Source organism: Lissotriton vulgaris, chromosome 4_1 (genome assembly GCF_964263255.1).
Source record: "Lissotriton vulgaris chromosome 4_1, aLisVul1.2, whole genome shotgun sequence".
NCBI classification, from domain to species: Eukaryota; Metazoa; Chordata; class Amphibia; order Caudata; family Salamandridae; genus Lissotriton; species Lissotriton vulgaris.
Window position 1 is genome coordinate 90,678,218 of NC_141691.1, and position 14,725 is coordinate 90,692,942.

The window sequence follows — 14,725 nt, forward strand, 5'->3', positions numbered from 1 at the left end:
CCGCCACTGGAGGCAAGTGCAAAACAATTACCTTTAAACACCTCAATTGAGAAGAGCTGCACACACACTCGGAAGCAAAGCAGTGCTGGTACTAGAGACTATTTACTTTAATTGATTCCCTATGTCACTGTAACTTCTGAATCCTCATACCGGCTCCTTCCTGCCATCCTTGATATCTCACTTCTTTGCACTTTAAGGAGCATCTGCACGCTGGTAGAACACACCACCACAAATGCCTGCACTTACGAAGCCCACTGGTTTCCTTGACTCACTTAACTGATCTCTGTTCCTACCAAAAATATAACTGCTCCTTTTTGTAAGAAAATGTTCAGCATGCCTGCCACTGGGGTCAGGTAGGTACTGTATAATTATATTGCAATCCTGGTTTTTCGAATTGTTACCATTTTGATGTTCTTGATTACTAAAAATGGTCCCCCTTTAATTTGTATCACACAAATGAAGAAAACAAGGCAGAAAGGTAAAGCAGAAAAATGAGTACTAAACTGCAAGGTTTCAAAAATGAACAACACTACAACATTGGAATTATAGTTACATGTTTGAATAAATCCTAAATAGACTACATTTCTGACTTTTGGGGTGTCTGTGTTGTTAACTACTATGACATGTATTTTTAATAAGAGCTTTTTTATTAGATTTTCGAAATACAAAGAAAGGACATTCAGTTTAGGCCACCAGGGGGAACCTTTGACAATGGCCAAGGAAATTCTTATGTATTTTTAAGGATTTGTTTAATATAGTAGACTAGCGATATCTGTTCGGAACTTTTTCTAACTGGGTCTTTGGTATTTTTTGTGTTCCTTTTTAGCGGAATCATTCAAAGAATTTTCGGAACTTCTGTCTGAAGTGGAGCTCGAGAGGATGATGATGGTAAGGAACAGCCAGCATTATGTGGACTTAAGTTTTGGACACACACAGGCCCAGGTCTTGAGGTAGTTATAGCTTCAAAGAAACAACAGCGCTAATAACATTCAGCCGGGTATTGGGTGTGTTTTTGCCTCTCATTTTGACCATGTTGGTAAATAATGAGGAATAACAAAACCGCCTTTTGCGCCCATTTTGCACCTAGTACTTTTTCCCAGGCTCACTGTGCTGCACAGGCATTTACTTACAACCTACTATTAACCGCGTGTGCAAAAAGCGGAAGAGTGGAAAAGTATAAAATTAGTGCAAACACTATTTGCACCTATATTAACACATACTCATGGGTCTAAATGACTCTGACGGTGGGCAGCTGCAACATTATGCAATAGTTTGAATACAGATATTTTTTTTCTATCTGTATTTTGAATGCTCCGTCCATCTTTAATATGTCCTGGTTTTTAGACTCGCCTGCGATAGCGCATGTGCTGCATGCGCTCTTGTTTGCAAGAGCTATTGTATACAAAAAGGGCCCAAACATTGCTTAGCATTAGTTGGCTACATTTTCAATTGCTGTCTTGTAATTGTCCAGCGCCTGCGGGCTTCACTTCCTCTTCCTTCTCCTGGAGCATGGACTAAGTACTGATTGCTCCAGTTTGATTGCCGGCCTTCTTCATATTGTGCTGTGATTGAGGTACTACTTTGTTTTTTTATTTCTTCCGTCTTCCTTGTTGAACCTCTTGACATTTGTAGCTATGCTTCACTGTGCTCCACACACACTTTAAAGAAGCCCTTTTCTCCTTTAAAATGGATGTTTATTTTTGACAATGTTATCTGATTTTATTGTGACAGCAAAGGCTATCCGCTTACAAATGTATTTTCACGGATATGGGCGTAATTGCTTTCTTTATGTGATAGTCAGTCATAGTCATGGAGTTTTATTAAGCACATATATCACCCGGAGGGGTCTCAAAGCGCTGCAGCGATAGCTGGTGAAGGCAAAGATAAAACATCTGAAATGAGGGGAAGGGTGAGCGATCAGAACAGCCAGGTTTTCAGCTTTTTTCTGAACTATTTTTGATCCAAAATAGTGCGAAGCTGCAATGGGAGTTCGGTCCACAGGCGGGGGGCTAGATGGGAAAATGAGTGTCCACCATGCCTATCAGTTCGCACCTTGAGCTGGGTTAGAGAGGTACCAGTTTAGTTTTTTGGCCAGGTAGCTTGGCCCATTCTTAAACAGGGTCTTGTGCACCAGATAGATGATCTTAAAATTGATCAGTTTCCTAATAGGGAGCCAGCGAAGGGTTTTCAGACTGAGTGCTGACAGGGATCGAGGTGGAAGGTTTAATACTAGCCTGGCAGCAGTGTTCTGTAAAACCTGGAGTCTGGTGACCAGCTCTTCGTTAATTGAGGTGAGGCCATCAAAGCATTTCCATAATCCAGACGACTGTTGATTAAACCTTGGACAAGCAGTTTTCTAGACTCTAATGGGATCCATTGGAAGATCTTAGGTAGTGTCCTCACTAGGCCATAACAGGTGCTCACTATTGGTTAACATGGTCTTTTATGGATAGTTTATCATCAATTTTTACTCCAAGGTTGCGTACCATGGGTTTAGGAGAAGGACAAGGGCCAAGACTATGGGGCCACCAGTCATTGGACCAGTGTTCATGAGCCTTGCCAAATAAGATGATCTCGGTCTTATTGGCATTGAGCTGCAGATAGTTAGCTTAACGGTTGATATGAGTCATACAGTTTTTGAATCTGATTCTGGTATCAGTTGGGTTAGGACCGAGGGTGGTTTACTAACTGGGTGTCATCAGAGTACGACAATACGTCAAACCCATATGATCTAATCAACTTGGACTGGAGTGCCACATACAGGTTAAAAAGCATGGGACTGAGTATAGATCCCTGATAGGATGTTTAGCCAAATTTTATGATTTCTTTTTCACGCAGGGGAAGATTAACTGCTTTGCCAAGAATCACAGGGGTGTTGTTCTGAGGCCTAGAAAGCATTAACAAAGCCGATAGCTTTGCCCTTGGAAATGATTGCCTCTGAGTATGCCTGTTATTCATGCTGTACAGCGTGAGCATTGCCGTCTATAGGTATGGTTTGTTGCTGCCTTCATAGTAGAGTGGCTGCTGTACAGCATTGCTAATAATAATATTAATAATAATAATAATAATAATAATAATAATAAAAAGACTATTATGCTTCCAGCTCTAATGCTTTAAAAAAAAAAAAGCTCATTGGTATTGATGTATCATAACACTTACTTAAAATTTGTTCAACCACACTGCAAAGACCTGCTGTACAGCACGGCTGAAAACATTGCTAAAGCCAATAGCTTTGGTAGGCGAAACCTATTGGCTTTCCATTGCTCGTTCTAAGACTTGCATTTTCTTATTCCATGTATCAGCCTCCTAGTCAGAAATGAAAAGTTCTGGTTAAAGTAGTAATCCAGTAATCCGGTGCTGATTCATGCAAATTAAAAGAAAACAGTGAAAAAGCTGAAAGAAGATTGTCGTTCTCTAAAATGAACAGTGAGTGTGGAGTGTCCATGTCACAAGGCCAACTAGCCATGTTCTTGAGACTCAGGGGGACTGGGCAGAGCTTCTGACAAGTACCCACTGACACTCGACACTAACGTTCCAAGAGGCATATTATCCTTTTAGGACCTTTGCTCGTGTGTAGAAGGGGTGGTGGGGGAGGAGTTATGATGACGCAGCCAGACTTACCTGTGGAGGTTGACGTTTGGTTGGGATGAATCTCAGCTACAGGTTTAGCACATGCCTATAACAACTCTGAATCAGACCTATTGTCTCTAAACATATCTTCATTTAAAACATGGTTGAAAAGAGCATTTAAAGTGAAGGCGAATTAATGTATTTGGCATAAATACGACACCCAAACATTTGGAGACCTGTGGCCATTGTAATCTGTGAGTCGGGTTGTGGGATGTCCTGCAATACTCGACTTCTGTAGTAGGGGATCTCTGTGTATAGTCATAATCTAGTGAATAGTCCCGCCCATGTGTGTGGACCCCGGCAATCTAAAATAATCTCTTAAATTGTCAAAATAATGCAGAAACTGCAAAGACACTTAAGAGAGAATTTAAAGACAAATAATGCAGCCTATTTCCACAGGCTACACTGTCCAGTACTTCAACTAGAAAATTCCACCAAAAAACACCACACATAATACAGCCCGCCCAGTTTCTACCATAGAGAAACTTGCCTCCCCCAGTAAAAGACTCTGGAATGATAGAGAGGAAGGTAGGGACAGACAAGCCCCATAGGCTGCCATTATGTGGCTTAAATAGGATACTGTGCCTTTAAGAGAACTTTCCAGAACTTCTCCCAGTATCCCAGAATGCATAGCAGGCCCCTCTACTTTCAGTTCTTTTTTCCGGCTCCTGCTTACAGGACCCTGGCATTGAGCTCTCCCTTGTTTCAAGGGTTTATTGAATATTTTGGCACTTTTGTGTTTTAAAAGTGTTTCAGGTTACTTTCTTGGTGTTCTCTTTCTCTTTTGTGTGCTGGTTCAGGCGTTTTAGGGCTCTAAAATGCCTGGCCTTTTTGATAAGTGTCCAGCATGTGGGAGGAAGAAGGCCAAGAGTGATCCCCACGATGTCTGCATCGTCTGCCTCCCTGAAGATCATGTCCCTGAGGACTGTGTCATCTGCAAGCAGTTTACTGCTCGGACTCTGAGGGACAGGATGAAGATCAGGCTTTCTGGCCTTGAAGAGAGGCGTCTGCAGGCTGCAGGTGGGTCTGGGCAGGCTGGGAAGGTTCCCTCTGCCTCTGCTGAGGCCTCTGGGGGGCTCCCCAGAGGCAGGAAGCCCAGCAAACAGTCCCGGTCTCCGTCGACGTCGATTGCATCGACGACGACGTCGAGAGGGAAGACGGCGGTGTGCTCCCCTTCTGTCCGGGGCTCCGGGTCGAGACGGCGTGACGGTTCCACGTCGAAGGGCCTGGAGAGGTCGCCGTCAAAGCCACCGTCGACGTCATCGTCATCGTCAAGGTCCTCCTATCGACGTCAGAGACGATGTGACAAGCATCGGCGCTCGCCGTCGAGGCGACACCGCCGATCGCCGTCGAAGCACCGGTCGACGTCGAGGGGCTCCTCGACGGCGAAATCGACGCTCGCCGTCGAGGAAGGAACGTTCGACGTCGCGGAGGCGGCGTACGACGTCAGGGAGAAAGAGGTCAACGTCAAGGAGTCGACGGTCGACGTCGAGGAAGAGGAGGTCGACGTCGAGGAGTCGACGGTCGACGTCAAGGAAGAGGAGGTCGACGTCGCGGAGGCGGCGTTCGACGCCGGAGTCACGGAGGCGACGTTCAACGCCAGAAAAGCGACGCTCAGCGTCGAGAAAAAAGAGGTCGGCGTCTGGGAGTCGTTCTGCCTCTCCAAAACGGCGCAAGAGGGATTCTGGTTCCAGAAGTCAGACTGCTTCTAGTGGAAGACGCAAGAGGAAGCGATCACCTGCTGAAGGGGCTGGATCTCAGCCCCCTTCGCCTAAGGGGTCACCGGGCTCGGTGTACTCCGAGGTGTACACGCCATCTCGGCCTCGGTCGCCAACTCCTCCTCCTGTTCCTAAAGAGGATCCTCCACCCAAACCTCCACTTCCGTCAGGCGACCCACCACCACCGCCAGTCCCTCCGCATGGGCCCGCCCCGCAGCCGAGGGTTCCTCCTCCGAGGTCCACTTCGCTGCCGTCTTTGCCTGTACCTCCTAAGGGGACCCCAAAACCGAAACCCCGAGAGGAACCAAGGAAGACCCCACCACGGAAACCGGTGGAGCGGCCACGGACTGGCAGGTTTCGCTCTCGCTCCGGTAGAAGGGAGAGATCGCGACACAGATCGTCCACGAGGTCGAGACACCGCCATAGGAGGCGCGACTCTCGCTCCCACACAAGGTCCTCTGGTACCAGAGACTATTCTCCTACCTTGTCGGAGTCCCCGGACACGAGGGTGTCCCCGATTGATGACCTGGTGGCGTTCCATGATGTCCTTTTAAGGGGCGCTGCGAAGTTGGGCATATCCTTGACGGTGCCTACTCCTAAATCTTCAGTCATTTTTGAGACATTACATCAAAAACACCTGTCTCGTCCTCTCCTGCCTCTGGTGCCGGGCCTGGAGGAACCGGCTATGGCCCTTTTTCTCACCCCTGCGGTGACGAAGGCGGCTCCGTCGAGGCTGCTGAAGAAGTACCGGGCTCCCGACTCGGACCCGGCCTTTCTGAGGGCGGAACCCCCTCCAGACTCTGTCATTGTGACGGCGGCCCCCAAGCAACATGCCACCTCCCCGTCATCCACGGTTCCCCCGGATAAGGAGTCCAGATGGATGGATTCGGCAGGGAGGAAGGTGTGCGGAACATCGGCTACCTCCATGAAGGCTGCGAGTGCCAAGGCGCTGTTGGGTCGCTACGACCGCGTCCTCTGGGACTCCCTCCAGCAGTTTGCAGAGTTGTTGCCCCGCGAGAAGCGCGAGGACTTCCAGGAAGTGCTGAATGAAGGGATGCTGGTGGCTAACCAGATTATCAGCGCTGCAGCGGACTCTTCCTTGTTGGCAGCTCATGGGTTCTGCCATGGGGTTAATCAACGACGTCACGCCTGGCTCCGTCTTACGTCCCTGAAACCGGACGCCCAGCAGAGGGTGTCCAACCTACCATTCTCCGGCGAGACCCTCTTCGGGAAGCATGCGGACGATGAGATGGCCCGCATGAAGGCGGAGGCCGAGACGCTCACGGCTGTGGGCCTGGAGAAGCCTAAAGACACGAAGAAGTCGTACCGCCCGTTCCAACGGCGGTTCGGTGGGCAAGGCAGAGGACCTGGCCAGGCTTCGGGGCAGTCGCAACAGCAACAACAGTTCCGTAAGCCATTCCAGAAGCGCCAGAAGGGCAGAGGAGGCCAGCAGTCGGCTCTGACCTCCCCTCTGACCTCCCAAACCTACGACCGACCAGGATACTAACTATTGAAAACTCAACTAACAAAATTCATTGCTGATTCTCTTTCCATTACAGTGATTAGTTCAACGTGAAAAGATAGCAGAACATTTATTTAAAAATATATAGTGCGAGTATATCTTTATCTGTTAAATATATTGCTTCAAAAATGTTGACTTGTTTTAAAATGTGTTAATTTACTATCCTCCGTCCGTCATCAGGCTGGAAATCCCCGGTACCTTTAAAATAGCAATACATACTGTTAAAATGGCCAGAGGCCCAGGAACAGTAGCACAACAGCCTCATTTGAAACAACCCGAGTGTCAGCCAAAGAGGTTGAAGTGCTCAGCTCTCTACTGCCCCTGGAGGTCGTAGCTGACATTTCTATCACACATCATGTGTGAACAGAGTTAGTTGCTGTACATGGACGTATTGGCTACCTTCCACAGGATTTCTTTACTTTTTCTTCAACTCCTCCGAACGTCTGCCAACTCCTCCTTCAGCTACACAGTAGGGCGATGTGTTACCGGAATTATTTAATTTTTACTAAGAGGACAAATTCAGCTATCATCCTGGAAGATAAGAAATCTCGCTTCAAAATTTGCTCTACTTGTGGCCCCATGTAAAATCTATGCTGACGTCCCTCACCTTATTTACCTATAGTGCCTACATCCAAGCTTAGGGCCTCTTGCTTGATATCTGCCAGACCTTTCCTTCTAGGCCTTAGAGAGGAGGCTGGTCTTGTGCCTCATGAAGAGGAAAGATTCAGATGGCTGAAATCGAATCCCAGCTGTCTTGGAGAAGATTGCTTCTATGCCTGCATTCCTGTTCACTTCTGTATTAAGTGCACACTGATCCATACCTCTTTGTATTCACCTGGGACACTGATGAATGGGTGTAAACTTTGGAAACAAAATAAGCAATCTTTAAGTGGCCTCTTCATTACAATATGGCCTCTCGTACATCACTCCTAAACCCATTCGATCTTCACCTCACTACTGTTATGATCTCTTCACATGTACCTATCATCAGCTCAATCGATCTGTCCCATTCTCCTTCTCTTTTAGCCCCAAACAGCTGAATCTTTTTCCAAAAACATTCGAAACTTCTCATCCATATTCCACCCAAGAGAAGAAAAATCTGTCTCTTTTTTTTTTTGTTGCAAGGCTCTGAAAAAAATTCTTGCACTGTCATTTCTGGACATACTTCATGCTATCTCCTGAGGCTTCCAGAGGAGCCTGGGAACATGCCTCCCTTTGGTACATTTTTAAAATGGATGTCCAAACCTTCATTTCTTTTTGACATCACTATACTCCATTAGGAGCAACCCCTCGTCCCCTTACTTCCAAGTTTCTTACTCTAAATGACTCCAAATATAGTATTTTGTACTCCATCATCCTTTCCTCAAAATTCGAAGAACACACTTTGGAAAATAGCTCCAACAATTTGAATAAACCCTGAGCTGTATTGGCCCTCTTGCAGACTCTTCACTTTCTCTTTTTTATGCATCTATTCTGCCAACTGTTAGGGCCTCAACACTGTTTCTAAAAACAGCTGTTGCAATCCTTTTACTTGAAAAGGTAGCCAAGCTAGCTCTAGGTTGACGAAGTGGAGCAAGTACTTGCCTTTCCTGTGTTCGCCATGCACTACTAATTACCCCACATTTTATATTAGTCGTAACATCTTATATGACATCATTGATAATATTATCTGCAACATTTGCAATACAATTATTGATGAGAAAACTGTGCATGGCGGGGGCGCGACTTATAATTACTTTAGGGCATGGGTTATTGTTACATGAGATAACTATAAGTGCTGAATTTCTATGGTTTTATGTCTGTAAAATCTGAACCTAACTGTAAACGTCCCTGTAACTTTTGTTTTTTGTGTGAATTTTTATGTTTTTTAAATTGTTTTTCTTAAATATAATATCACTGTAACCTCTGTTATCTATCAATCTATCTATCTATCCGTCTATAGGAAAATCGTTTTTTGTGTTGCTAATAACTTTGGCTTTGTTTGCCGATTCTCCTTGACAAGTTTGTGCATGATAAGTTTCAGGGTGATCTACCAAGCGGGGGGCGAGAAAACTGGTTGGTGAAAAGGTAAAAATTCAATAAAAGCTGTTAAAGGTGTGGATAACACTCTATCCACTGAACCTCATATGATACTCAAGCAATTTAAAGTATTTTATGAAACTCTTTATGTGCTATCCGACCCAATAAACATAGAGGATTTTGATAAATATCTAGAGAAAGCAGTGCTTTCATGCTTACAAGAAGACGCTATTAGTCAGTTGTCTATAGAAGCCTCATCAGAGGAAATGTGTGCTGCCCTGACTTTGCTACCATCAGGCAAGGCATTAGGGGACAATTCAATTCCTAGCGAGTTTTATAAAGTATTTAGAAGTATTATAGTGCCACCATTAACCAAAGTTATACAGGAGATTGGCGATACTGGGATACTATAAATGTTGTATTCTTTGCAAAAAAAGGTAAACCTCCAGAAGAATGTGGCTCTTGTCGTGAGATTTCTCTTATTAACGCTGATGCGAAAATATATGGAAAGGTACTGGCTAACCGTTTGGCCCCTCTGATGCCAGGCTTGGTATCAGACCAACAACATGGTTTTATAATTGGCCAAGATATTATGGCACACACTAATATGGCAATAATGGTGTTTGATATGCTAAACAATCGGGCAGTAATTTAGTCATGATACTTCTAGACGCCGTAAATGCCTTTGACCGGGTGGCAATGAGCTCATTATGGCCTACTCTGATTTCATTTGGCATTTTGGGCCGATTTCTTATATGGACACGAGCCTTATATCCCATGTCGCAGGCCAAGCTGAGCTATGCAGGTATTCAATCTACATTCTTCCGCATACGTAGAGGCACCTGTCAGGGTTGCCCTCTTTCTCCTCTTTTATTTGCGCTTTATATTGAACCTTTTATATGGATATTACTTTTCAACCAAGACATTCCACCTTTACGATCAGAAATTCACAATTTGAAAGTAAGAGCTTATGCAGATAATATCCCATTTTTACAACGGACCCGGTTGCTTCTTTAGAAATATTTCAAGCGAAGTAGAAGCTTTTTGTTCTTTTTCTGGATATAAGTTGAACCCTATTAAAATCCAGGTGCTTTTGAACTTTGAACCAGGTAGCCATATAGCTGGGAGATGTTTTGAGGCGACTTACTTCAGAATATGTGTTACGCCCCACTTTAAACACATATTAAGGCTACTCTGTTACAAGATATTGTTAGCAAGAAATTAAGAAGCTGGTATAAACTACCTATAAGTATAATTGGGAGGTGCAATATTCTAAATATGATGATACTCCCTAAATTTTTATATTTATTTCTCTCTATACCCTTAAGAGTTACTAACTCATTTTTATAAAAACTAGAAGGGGTGAAAGGTAGTTTTATTTGGGAGTATAAACGAGCATTCCGTGCTATTAAGCTTATAAAATATCCGTATAGCCAGGGGGGCCTCAAACTTCCCGATTTTAAATGATACTATTGGGCTACCTTTATGGGCCGCATTCATAGTTTACTATTTAGTGAGGGTCAAGAGTTTAGCCACCAGTTACTTTTAGGGTATGATAGCAGTAGGTTTCTCTACCGGATACACGACCCAAACTACTTAAAGCGAGTCCGTTTTAACACACTTAGGGACTTGGCTAGTATCTGGCGAGAAATCTGTGCTGGGTATTCTCATCCAGTATATCACAATGGGTTCAGTCTATGGGATAATCCATTATTACCTAGGATTTTTGATGATAGCGTTTCAAAGGGGTGGGGCTAAGAAGGGGATTGAAAAACTCAGACATCTTTATGACTGTAATGGCTTTAAAACTTTTCAAAACTTACAAAATATGTTTGGACTCCTACACCAGTACTACTGTAAGTATTTACAAATTAGAGACTTCTTTTGGAGATCAAAGGGGGTTAAATCCATAGCAACATATGACATACTAACTTGCTAAGTGAAGATACCTCAGAAGCATACAATCCAAAAAGCATATAAATATCTATCTCAGGATAGAACTGATCCATGTATACACTTAGCCTCAAAATAGAGTAGGATGCTGGAAATTGAGATTCTCCCTACAGCGGTAACCTATGCATTCACAATACTAAAGGAGGCTGTATGCTCAATTAATTTAAAGCTTCAGCAGTTCCGGACTATCTAGATGCTGTACTGTATCCTGTGAAAAATAGCTAGTTGACAAGCGCAAGGTGGACAATATTTTAGTAAAAAGATGAATTGTCCAAAATTCGGACTGCGCGCTGCTAATATTATACATATATTTGCTACATGCCCTTCGCTGTAGGTATTTTGGCAGGGAATTAAACACATTTTCAAAACCCCCCCTTGATTTATATATAGTATTTACTACAAGAGACATCGTGCTGGGATATAAGGCTGAGTTTAATCAGGCACAAAGAGATTTTATTGCTATTATTCTAGTTACTGCTAGGCTTGCTATCTCAAGGGCTTGGATTTCTCCAAACTCTAGTAGTATAGCTGATTGGTGGGCTATTATGGTGGAGATCTTCGAGAGAGAAAAGGCTTTAGCAAAAACCAGAGGGTAACGGTCATTTATGAAGTTTACGGCTGTTTGACATTTAATGATTAAAGACTGATATTACGCTTATAGTGGCTTTTTGTAAATTTCCATATGTATATAATCCTTAATCAAGGCGGTAGGTATATCTTTACGTTTTTCAATTTTTTAACATCAATGATCTAAACTCCTATCTGTGGATTTGTAAAGGTATAATGGCTGTTATTTATTAATGAATTATGTTGATCTCCCTTGCATCAATAAAAATGTATTAAAAAATAAAACTGTTCGGGGAAAGCCAAGTTCCTCCAGCTATTGAAGCCCTGTTTCACAGCTAATGCCCTACTATAGACATTCTTTTCCTGTATCAAACACATGCCAGTCACTGAACCCACATTGAAACAAGCATTTACAATGCAATAGGTCTCGCAGCATTAAAGTTTGAGTTACTGGCATTGTAAATGACAATGCTTTGCATAATTTATTTTTTTAAATTTGTAATTGGTATATAAACATTGTTTGTGAATGGTTACCTGTTGCTTATGCTAAGCAAAGTTGGCAGTAATATAGAGTGCTAGTCTTGCTTGTTATAAGCATGCTGATTTAAAGTGCTCTGATACCTGCGGCTAAAGTTAGCGCTATATAAAAGTGAAAAGTAATAAATAAATTTTAAAAAGCCTACCTGTACCACGTCCGTTCTTATTCTGCGATGCCACATATCTTTGGGTCCCTGTACTTATTAACTGCACCCGGCTGTGGGAAACCTCCATGGCAGGAACAACGTGTTGCGGGGCAGACATGGGCAATGTAGCCGGTGTCCTGTGGCCGCACCGCGGGGTAACAGTGTAGGGGCAGGAAGGCAGGCAGTTGGTAGTGCTGTGCCATAGCAGTGTAGTTCTCTGTGTATGCTGGGCATGGGGGTTGCTATTAGCTGACAAGTAGTGGTGAGGAGCTGCCGGTTCGGTGTGCCTGCTTCCTGATCTTGGCCAGGAGACACGTAAAAAAAGACCATGCTGCAACAGCGCACTCCTACTGCCCAATGTCTAGTAAACGTGTCTTATTACAAACTGCAGCACTGTTGCCCAGAGATGAGATGCTGCAGGGCAGCTCAACTGTGCAAACTCACTATACACTGCAGCACTGCTGCCGATAGATGACACATTGTACCCCTTCAGCCAACAAACTGCAAGCAGTAGCTCAAGTGCCCTAAACCTACATGCTCCAACCTTGTACACTGAAATGGGCGTGTGCGAAGTGCTTGTTTACGTTATGCATGTCCGTGTAACAGAGTCGGTTTGTGCGTGTGTGTTTGTACGTGTGCGCTTGGATGAGTGTTCTTGTGGGACAGAATGTGATTTGTAACTGTGTGGGAGATTTATATACGGCTACTGTCTGTGTGAGAGCGTGTGTGTGTAGGAGCACTAGGAAGTGTGTATGAGCGATGTGTGAGTCATCGTGTGCTTGTGTATGTTTTCTTTCGCCTTTTCTCCTAATGTGGATAGTTCTGAGTAACCAATCCCCCTGTAGACCTGAACAATGTGGAATTGTTTATGTAAAAAAAAAACGGGTTAATCCCGAAGTGTCCAGCATTGTAAAATGCACGCGCGCGCCTGTGAGACGCTGCAAGCCACTACCACCTCTGCACGGGGTTCGAAGGAGTCCATCTTTAATCCCCTAACATGTATTGCGCATGTGAGGAGGAAAGGGTTGCAGTTATGTGGCGTACAAGAGACATTCTTTGGTACCTTTAGAATCTGGGGTACCCCACCACGGCAGTACAGAAGCCCTCTTTGGGAGGGTCGCCTGTTTACACAATTTGTAAAGACACACATTGGGCTACAGAGGACACATTCCGCGCACCGCTGAGAAGGGTGGCCGTGTTTGCCAAAGCACTGTGGACTTTTTTAAGTGTTAATAGATTTATGGTGTCTTTTCAACGCCCATCCAGGGTAAATAGCGCAAATGTTCGAACTGGGTGATAGGTTTGTGAGCAATAAAGCAATTACCCATGGCCAGTGGCTGACACGTCTAACTAAACTCCAACCAGCAGCTAATGGCAAAGGCTATCTCGTCCCTATTGACTGCAATTCGCCCTGCTAAACTCTTACAGCAGCGCCTATAAATGGTTTAATCTCACTAAGCCTATTGCATTTCGCAGACGAACACACACTATCAGTGCAAGTGGGAATACCGTTCAGTAAAAGCCACAAAATCAAGTATTTGCTGCTTTTGAATTTATCATCCCTAACAAATACCATGAGTAAAATGTTGCTTTCTGCCTCCTGGTTTCCAGATGAATGAAATTCGTAATAGACTATTGTACCTACACGCCCATAGTATCCTTAAAACTGGAAGAACTTCCATCTTGGCACGTTTGTACAATAGCAACGTGTTTGTATAGCGCGCCATGGCTCTAGTGTAGCTTCTAGGCGCTGGAAGTAACGGCAGTTACGATGACTCAATTTATGGCACTCTATACTTGTGCGTCCACTCTTCAATATTTCTGTGCATCTGCACGAGTTCCTTTCTTTACACAATACTGTCTTAATATATGGTGAGTACTTCTAAGTACCGACGCGCTAATGCTTAAATGCCCACACGTAGCACTCGGCTGGCTTCTAGGCGCTACGGTGAGCTGTGCGGTTATTTTGTCAGTGGCAAATAAGTGATGTTAACGAGAGTGCGCACCGAGTAGTTATTATTCCCAATTATACAATTAAGCCGATCTGCATTTTTCCGTACACACACCCCTCTGCCCTATCAGCAGAATCTCTCCCCACCTATCTATGCAGCTCCAGCACACACCACACTGCAAGTGCCCCGGTCCACACAAGATATCGGATGCCATTTCCTCTGCAGCTAAAGCGCAAACCGGTAACCTCCTCATTCCTCCGCCCCCATCATCCCTCTCACCATATGGCCATGTGCCCCTTGGGGTAGTCCAGGCGCTCCAGCGCCCCTAGCTGGTAGGGCAGGGTGTGCGCAGCGTTCCGAGCCAGAAGCGCGACCAGCACTGTGGGGCTCTGCGGGGCAGACTCCGGGAACAGCCCTGCCTCGGGCGGGTACCAGGAGCAGCAGGGCGGGCTTCCCCCCAGGCACAGGGCGAGGAGCAGCCAGGGGGGCTCCAGGGGCCATGGCGCTAGGACGGAGGTAAGCCGGCATATGTGAGGCCGAGTAGAGCTCAGAGGCCAGACCTCGGTGCGGGTACGAGCAGTCCGTGCGCAGTAACCTGAGACCCCCCTCCATCCCAGACTCAGCACCGTTGAGAGGGGAGGCAGGCCTTACTACAAGCAGCAAGCGTTTCCCAGCCATGCG

The 14,725-nt window shown here is 45.0% G+C and overlaps 1 protein-coding gene across 1 annotated transcript in view; it reads left to right on the plus strand.

Moving 5' to 3' along the window:
- The window catches only part of OPHN1 (oligophrenin 1), a 702,970-nt gene that overhangs the window by 258,532 nt on the left and 429,713 nt on the right, over window positions 1-14,725 (plus strand). The window contains exon 3 of the mRNA XM_086918347.1: window positions 827-888. Coding sequence (XP_086774473.1) covers window positions 827-888 — 62 coding nt within the window. The remainder of the gene's footprint in view (window positions 1-826; window positions 889-14,725) is intronic.